This window comes from Chiloscyllium plagiosum, chromosome 27 (assembly GCF_004010195.1).
Source record: "Chiloscyllium plagiosum isolate BGI_BamShark_2017 chromosome 27, ASM401019v2, whole genome shotgun sequence".
Classification (NCBI taxonomy): domain Eukaryota; kingdom Metazoa; phylum Chordata; class Chondrichthyes; order Orectolobiformes; family Hemiscylliidae; genus Chiloscyllium; species Chiloscyllium plagiosum.
In genome coordinates, this window is record NC_057736.1 from 33,077,498 (window position 1) to 33,087,042 (window position 9,545).

The 9,545-nt window shown below is 40.5% G+C and overlaps 1 protein-coding gene across 2 annotated transcripts in view; it reads right to left on the reverse strand.

Annotated features, from left to right (window-relative positions):
- csmd2 (CUB and Sushi multiple domains 2) overlaps positions 1–9,545 on the reverse strand; it is a 1,704,811-nt gene that overhangs the window by 523,125 nt on the left and 1,172,141 nt on the right. For both annotated transcript variants that reach the window (XM_043717868.1, XM_043717867.1), the window contains one exon: positions 2,353–2,477. In XM_043717868.1, coding sequence (XP_043573803.1) covers positions 2,353–2,477 — 125 coding nt within the window. The remainder of the gene's footprint in view (positions 1–2,352; positions 2,478–9,545) is intronic.

Below are 9,545 nucleotides of genomic sequence, written 5' to 3' on the forward strand. Positions count from 1 at the left end.
TTTTCATTTTTCCAATTCAACTTAATGTTCCTGTTGGCTTGTGAATTTTACAACTTGTCGCTGCATTTCATCCTGCCAAAAATGAGGCCATCTGTGATTATCCCTCCAGGTACTCTACATGAGCTGAATCAGCGCCTGTGGTGTGAATAAAACAAATCTCTCCTGGTCTATTCACAGACTTCAAGTATCACTTACAGAAAAAAAATGGAAATTCATTGTGGGCAGTAAAAGAAAATTAAAGTCTGTTACTATTTCTTCTCTGTCAGTAGCTTTGATGAGGGGCTTTGGTAAAGAGAAACTGAACACGTTCCAATTTTGCTGGTTTCCCTTCACGTATTCCTGCTATCCAGATTTTAATATATTGAATCAGAGCAAACAAAGTGGCTATTGCAATAGGCAGAACCAAATCTATTAATAAAAATAGTAGACAAGCAGGAGGCTGGAAGAACACAGCAAGCCAGGCAGCACCAGGAGGCTGGAAGAACACAGCAAGCCAGGCAGCATCAGGAGGTGGAGAAGTTGACATTTTGGGTGTAACCCTTCTTCTTCCTGCTGTCAGGCAGCATTCAAGGAGCAGGAAAATCTATATTTTGGGCCAGAGTCTTTCATCAAGAATGAGACTGGGAGCCTCGGGTATGGAGAGATAAATGGGAAGGGGGTGGAGCTGGGGAGAAGAGAGCTGAGCATGCTTTCGAATTGTTGTTGAAGGTTTCAGATTTGTAATGTGCACTGGGTATCCTGTTCAGGTCCAAACTGGGTTGGTCTGAATGTGGTCCAGAATTCATGTGGAATCATGTGGTTCCTGAGGAAGGACATGTGCCTGTGGTAGCGAGTCTGCTTGAGGACATGGTTGAAGAGCTTCAGGGCAGAAGAGAGGACTTGGAGAGTACAGTGAGAGAGGGACTCAATGAGATCTTTGTAGAGATAGGAGGAGAACTTCTTCAAGGTGGGCATCCTTGGAAGAGGCTTCACAGTAAGGTTGAAATCAACTAGGAGAAAGTGAGATGAGCAGATGCTGGCGATCAGAGTTGAGAGTGTGTTGCTGGAAAAGCACAGCAGGTCAGGCAGTATCCGAGGTGCAGGAAAATCGACGTTTCAGATAAATGGGAGGGTGGTGGGTCTGGGGAGAAGGTAGCTGAGAGTGTAATAGGTAGACGAAGGTGAGATAAAGGTGATAGGTTGGAGAAGACGGTGGAGTGGATAGGTGGGAAGGAAGATTGACAGGTGGAGCAAGTCATGAGGATGGTGCTGAGCTGGAAGGTTCTCCCCAGCCCCACCTCCCTCCCATTTATTTCTCCATCCCCGAGGCTCCCAGCCTCATTCCTGATGAAGGGGTCCGGCCCAAAACATTGATTTTCCTGATCCTCGGATTTTGCGTGACCTGCTGTGCTTTTCCAGCAACACACTCTCAACAAATGCCATCCTTACCTGTTCTTCACTATGTGTGACTCCAGATCCACAACAATGTATTTGATTCTTAACTACCCTTTGAGATGGACAATAAATGTTGGCCTAGCCAGTGACAGCTTCATCCCGTGAATGAATAAATTTCTTTTAATATCATTCATGTGAAAATTGGATGAATCAAGGTCTTGTTTTTCCACAGGGAGAAAGTTACTGTTTTGTTGTAAAAATATGGCATAGATTCAGTTGCTGCATATACATACATGCATATATGTTACATACTCACACATACACATGGCAAACAATCAACAATTGTGTATCCTGCTGTCCTTTTTACTTCAATGTCACTTAATCCAAGGTGGCAACTTAATCTATTTTTGAGCACTATAATTCCACTTTAATGCAAAATTCAAATTATTGGATAATTCTAAGGTTCATGAAAGAGACACCACCCCCATCTATTGCTCAAAATGCAGTGTCTGAACAAGACCTTGGATATTTCAAAATGTTATTTGCGTGTGTTACAGTTGTGGCTGTTATACTATTCTGTCAAAGCTAAAATGAAACATATCATTGTTTTTTGTATTAGCATCTTGTTGCTTGGGTGTACAATTAACAAAAGTATCTAGACAAACATCAAAACATAACGCAAATTGTCATAACATTTAAGTACAGTTAATTAGAAGCTATTCACAAACATACTTGCTCAAATGCTATTTTTTGACAACTTTGGAAGTAAAATCGCTTCTGCAGTTATTTTCCTATGGCCACCTATCTACTCAAAATGATTAGTTTTTCACTCAGTCCCCACTCCTTCAATCATGTGTTGACATGAAGGACACATCAAGTCGCAGAATGAAGCAAAGAAGAAGAATAATGGTGCTGAACAACTGTGAAGGTGAAAGCTAGTCATCTGTTGCAGCATAGTAACTGTCAGTAATTTCTCACCTCGGCAGAATGGTCTGTGATCACTCCAAGCTGCGAATAAGTCAGACATTCTCATACAGGTGATGCTTTTAGACCCTTGCAATTCATAGCCATCATCACATGAGAACTGCACACTGGATCCCAGTCTAAAGAGGAGAGAAAGAAGCTGTCAATTCTTCACAACATAAGAGATAACAGAATCACTGATATGCAATTTCACCTTTGTTACCATGTTATACTGCTATGTCATCTGCTGGAAGGATTCAATTGTTTATAACTTACGGACAGACCTTTTAAAAAAAAAAAAACTTTTCTCAGTATTCTCATTGTGACAGCTGGCACGACCAAAGCATGAAACATTCTCCATTGCGCCAAGCAACCGAGCTGAGACATTTCAGTCAAGGTTTAGATCATTTCCTCAACACTGGCAGAACTGTGTACCTCAAAGTCTTCTTGCTATCTAGAATTTGTGAATATTCAATGACAGATTGTCTATCAATGTCAGATTCATAGCAGCTTAATTTAAATGGGACCCTTGCCTCCTCTGGGATGAGAATCAGGTTGTCAAAGGCCACACACATGTGCAGCAGCCTGACATTAGCCTGGTTTGCGTAAACCACAGGCCAACAGCTCTTAGCTTCGAAGCCTAAGAAAGAAGATCAGCAATATTCAGTTCAACCCACAGGATGCAGACACACAAGTTGAGCAACTTCCCCCTGAAACAGAGAATCCAGCTCTCTAACTCTTTGATTTCACTCTCTTTTTCTAAATGTGGATACATGTGTCTGATACAACAAACTTCAAAAAGTAAGTTAATCCTTTCAATTCAACATTTTCAGGGATGAACTTTTGTGAGGTGAGCTAATTATTATGGCCCCACCACTTACCACTTGTCCACCCATCTGTTTTTGTTTCTCTACAGGACTGCTGAAGTAATTTATGGACCATGGGTAAACTGCTGTCTTGCAATTCTTCTGCAATCTTGCAAGTATGCTAGGAAGCAAACATTCTGTGTGGAATCTGTCATATTTGGACAAACTTTGACAAAAGGAAATATTGTTCCCTCGTTGTTTTAAACTTCAATATACACACACCTGATTGGAAATTTTCACTCATCAATTTACCAGCATTAAGTTATTTCCCTGCTCGATGGTGGGTTTCCAAAAACTCATTTTCTGCTCAATAGGTTGCTTCCACTTCTAGTCAGTACAGATATGATTGTGAATTTTGTAGTTAGGCAGTTCAGACAAAGTTTCAATGAGCTGTAGTCCCTGACTCAAACTCCAATTAGATGGATGTTCAAATGTTTTGCTCCAAGCCCAATGGCATCAAGTATTGTTATAATTAGGTACATGAGTTTTCCTGTTCCTTCTCAATACTCTATTGTGCACAGTAAACAGCATTACTTTAGGCCACTGGCATCTTTTCAGGTTTCCACCTTGTCCCGCTATGTCAACATGAGCCAACATATTACTATAGCTTCCTTATTACTTTTGCAAATTTACCTCCTCTATCAGATTCAAATCCACAAGTTGTCTTGCAGTGCAGTCTACCCAGTCTGTCAATTTCATTGTATTGTGTATTGCAATTGAAATTGCTTCTCATAGAGTGCAGCATCTGTGTTTTAGTAAAGCTCTGCGTCAGTTTAACATGTGTTGAGCTCAATTTGGATTCAAGCAGGGTTCAGAGCTGCTTTTAAATGTGTAAGTACGTGTTTACATGAACTTTCTGTTACTTTTTCCATTGAAAATCACATTTTAAATTTTGCACATTACTTTCTCGATCTCAGCCCCTGTGTACCTTCAGGGTGCCCATTTTCAAAATCCTGACAATGAAAATCAATGGAATGAACACCAGCTGCCTAGTAATGGGTGTGACTTAATTTCAGCTCCATGACTTTCCATTCTGACAGGGATAGAACATGGAACAGTACAGCACAGCCCACGACATTGTGCTGAGCATAAAATTCAATGACCTGATGCTATTTGAAATTAATATTGAGGTAAAATACTGCAATTACTTGAAATTTGAAACACAAACAGAAAATGCTGGAAATATTCAGCAGCACAGGAAGCATTTGATGGAAACAAATAGAGGTATATGTTTCAGACCTTTCATCAGACTGGAAAGTTAAAATGTTAAATATTTTGACTAAGCAGTGAGGCAGGGCAAGGTGCAACTATTGTTGTAACTAGATTACATTTAAAATAAACCACTCTGAATGGGAATCCTCCTAAAGCATAAAGACGTAGTTAAAAATGTTATGATTACCTTGTTTTTGAATACAATGAGGAAAGATAATACCTCTTCCTCACTATATTACTCTCACTTGAAACTTACTTCAACACTTCAGTTGGAAAAAATAGCATAATGTACTCCATTTATAAATAGAACATGCATTGTGCATCTGTGTATGCACTTTGCTGTGATAAAATGGTGAGATACTAGCCCCTACTCCCTCATGATGCAGGTTCCATAATCAACAGTTTCCACCAAAAAAACACTATTTAGTTCTGATAAAGAACATCTCCCCTTATGGAAGACAAGTGTAGTCTATATCCATCACTGAAGTCCAACAATTGCACATAATAGCACATAGTGGAGAGTTGAAATTAACTTTATGAATATAAATGAACAGCCTTTACGTTTAATATTACAACTGGAATGCACAAGCTTCTCAGTTAAAAAATGAGGATGTTGCCAAGGTTGGAGGGTTTGGAGTGGGACTATTTTCCCGGAGCATCGGAGACGAAGGGGTGACCTTACAGAGATTTATAAAATCATTTGGACATGGATACAGTAAATAGACAAGGTCCTTTCCCTAGGGTGGGGGAGTCAAAAACTGGAGGGCATAGGTTTAAGGTGCGATGGGAAAAGTTTAAAAGGCATCTAAGGGGCAACCTTTTCACACAGAGGGTGGTGTGTGTAGGGAATGAGCTGCCAGAGGAAGTGGTGGAGGCTGGTACAATTACAGCATTTAAAAGGCATCTGGATGGTTATATGAATGGAAGGGTTTAGCGGGATATGGGCCAAATGCTGGCAAATGGGACTAGATTTATTTAGGATATCTGGTCAGCATGGACAAATTGAACCAAAAGGTCTGACTCTGTGCTGTATATCTCTATGACTCTATTAACCTGGCCCATTTAAAAAGCTAGAATTACATGTATGTTCATCTTTAACTGGGTAACATTTTAACAGTTAACCAAACTTTACTTTGCTGGCTGAGTGAATGGGAGAAGGAGGAAAGGAAGAATATTGCTAACTAAGTCCTGACCATTCAATGTTTGCTTTTAGCCTTTGTTCATGTTCTCCCATAGTGTACCAGGCAGGGTTATCATAAAATTATCACTGACAAAGTAACGCCATCTTCAAAGTCCCACAGCACTGCTGTATGAGTTGCATGTGTGCAGTCATCACGCTTCCAATCAATAAACAGACTTTTTTTTAACAATTTTCCTTATTTTGAAATTTGCTTTGGCTTTCTGTGTTCTATTCATAATCTTGCACTAGGTGGTGCAACATTATTTCATTTAGTCTGATATTTTTTACTCACAGATCAATGCCTTTCCCCTCCACTCCCCTTAGCGTGTGCCCAATCTTCAGGAGTGAAAGGTGTATCATAATTGTAGAGCAGAAATGATTCAAGTCTGTATTGGTAACCATCACTAAAACTACTTATTATTCTGCACATTGAAATCAATGGTAATCACTCAATTATATCTTCACTAATTCTCTGAATGTTTGTTCTCCTGATCAAGCATTGACTTTCCCTATTAATTCCTATTCTGCACATACAAGGAACAAATAGTATGTTGCAAATCATATCCAACTTCTAATGGTCTTCATAAAAAAAACAAAAAATAATTTTTAAAAATGACTTCGTAGTTTCTTAGTCGACTGTCTAAGGAATAATTCCAATTTGTTACTTGAGAATAACTTAAGGGACAAGTTAACCATTTCAATCAAACATTTTTAGAGCAATGAACTTTTTGGTGGCTTGATACCTATTACAGTCCTATCATTGACCAATTGTCCACCCATCTGTTTTTGTTTCTCTAAAGCCAGGCTGACTGCTTTCGTCATTTATGGACGATGGCAAACTACTGTCCTGCAATTTTTCTGCCATTTTGTAAGTGCATTAGGAAATAAACATTCTGTGTGGACCCATTAATGTTAGGAGATGAGCAATCTTTTAACCTTGTGTCAAAGAAAATTCTGGAAGACAATTATCTTAGAAGCAAGGATCTTGGCCATTGTCTACCATGCTAAAACTTGCATTTTGACAATACAACTTGGAAATGTTGGAACATTCCTCAATGTTCCCAGGCCATGCATAATGTAACAACAGTGTCATTGGAGGAAAACTTTCTGTGTGTGCAATGAACAGTAGAGTATTCACAGGAATGAATTTTCCTATCCTATTGGAAACAGGTTCAAATACAAGACTTCAGACTGAGGTAAGCAAGCAGCCTTCATAGCTTGCTCCACTGTTCATCGAAGATCATGGCTGATCTGGTTGTGGTTTCAGCTCTGCTTTCCTGATAACACTTGATTCTTTTGCCTATCAAAATTTGATCTAATCAGTCTTTAATAAATCCAAAGGCCCAGGTTTCACTGCACTCCACACACAACCAATCCTCTGAGAGACAGTAAATATGTCCTTCATCTCCAATTCTTTCTTAAAACAAACTCTAGCTCTGACATCCCCTCATCAAGTCTCCTCCAGATTTATAAATTTCAATAAGATCATCTCTTACTCTTCTAAACTCCAATGGATTTCGGCCCAACTTGCTCAATATTTTAATTTCTTTCTCCTCATCATGAATTAAATGAGAGGCAATGGTTTGGTAATATGATGGGTGAAAGTGCCAGAGTTGTTATGGTGGAAGTGCCCAATTAAGGATCACTGACTGCTCCCACTGGCATTTTGTCCATGTCTGGAGGTCTATACTTGAATGTAAACACCACTAGACAAATGTAGGACGGCTTCCCTTTGGGTTCTGAGGTGGATGCCATCCTTAGCGAGCCCTGAATGGCAGGTGGAGGGGATCTTCTTGTCACAGTGGTTATCCCTGCAATGATTGCACCATCAGTGGACCATGACCTCCCCATCCTACCCCACATCGCTGATCCCTGGGCCCTGTCGGCAGGTTCTTTTATTGAGTAAAACTCTCTTGGGACAGGCCAGTCTCCACAGTTGTACTCTGATAGCTTCTCAATTAGACATCAGTGTCAATATGCTGCCCTGGGGTTGGGGTTCACTCCCAGGAAAACAGAAAATTTCAGCCCACAAACTCAGAGACGTGTACATCTCATGTTGTTCAATAAAACACCAGTCCAAATAGACACCTTCTGATTATTTGAGAAGATGAATTATCAACTTTGCTTCCAGCTTTAAAATCACTGATTTTAAAATAGAAGCTGCAATTGTTGACTTAATGCCCTCTTCACATGTTTCATCCAGGATTTTTAGTTTTCCTTGAAAAGACAGGAATATGTCCCATTCCTTCGATCATCAGCAGATAAGATGCAAGTTTAATCAATAAAAGGAGAAGGATACAATTGATACTCAAGGACGTAGATCAATAAACTTCACCAATCTCTTTCCTGGAAATGAATAGGGACTTGGCAGATTTCAAACAACTGATTTTTTTTTGAGCAGAGCAGTTCCACAGTGTGTATCATCTGGTCTCACTGGAGTTTAAAAAGTCCATCTGTCGGCTTCGTGTTTGAATATATTTCTGGCAGCAGAATGTTTTTTCGGTAAACAAACAGTCTGAGACTTTATAGTCCATGAATTCTCTGGATTGGCTTTGTGAGATTGAACTAAATGCCTTCCTTGCCATCACTTGTCTCTGCTAACAGCTCAAACATTCTTTCAGAAGGTTGTCTCCATTAATTCTATTCATAAAGCTGTTCAGTAGCTGTTTCATCCAGAACACAATCCGTCCCACTTTCCTTCCGGGTATGTGGCAAACTAACTAATCTCATTTAGGTAACTGTTGCAGTATTAGAATTGGCCTCAGTGTGCCTGGAATAGATACAGCAAAATCATGCTCTTTTCTGGTATGTAGGTGGACATCAGGTTAAGACTGGTTTGGGCTCAGCTGTGATGTACCTATTGCCATATAGCCTGTTGCTACTCTGACCCTAAACTTAATAGGGAGGCAACAATTAAAGCGGAAAAGCTGCAAAGGCCTGAACCTTTTAAGCCTTGCCAATCCTCATGGCAGGGTTTCATGCAAAAAAAAACACAAGCTACAGCCTCCTGTCTCATAGCTGTCAGTTCTGGGAGGCTGACATTCAGGCTGATAGTTGGAAGATGAGCACCATTTCAATAGGTTGAAGAAGTGGCAGCAAATGAGACAGGAGCTCTTCAGAATGGTGAAAGGGAGTGGGGGTTGTGACTGAGTGGGAGTAGCATTTGAGGCAGCACTATTAGACAAAAAGTCCACGGCTTTGATCTGGAGTGAAAGAGTATAGCCTGGGCATCGTGTTACAGGAATGCATTGGAGTGAAAATGAGAATGGTTCCAGGGAGGTGACACTAGTAACAAGCAAAAACCGAACAAGCTATGACTGCTTTCATTGGCAAGGAGAAGGGTAAGAGGAGATTTAATACAAGTTTCCAAAATGGTGAAGAGTCTGGTCTGAGTGGACAGTGAGAAACTGTTCCCATATGTAAATCGATTGCTGGGCATCTTGCTGAGATATTTGTATCATCGATAGTCACAGGTGAGTTGCTGAAAGACTGGAGGTTGGCAAACGCGGTGCCACTGTTTAAGAAGGGCGGTAAAGACAAGCCAGGGAACTAAAGACCGGTGAGCCTGACCTCGGTGGTGGGCAAGTTGTTGGAGGGAATCCTGAGGGACAGTTGTACATGTATTTGGAAAGGCAAGGACTGATTCGGGATAGTCAACATGGCTTTGTGCATGGGAGATCATGTCTCACAAACTTGATTGAGTTTTTTGAAGAAGTAACAAAGAAGATTGATGAGGGCAGGGCAGTAGATGTGATCTATATGGATTTCAGTAAGGTGTTCGACAAGGTTCCCCATGGGAGACTGATTAGCAAGGTTAGATCTCATGGAATACAGGGAGAACTAGCCATTTGGATACAGAACTGGCTCAAAAGTAGAAGACAGAGGGTGGTGGTGGAGGGTTGTTTTTCAGACTGGAGGCCTGTGACCAGTGGAGTGCCACAAGGATCGGT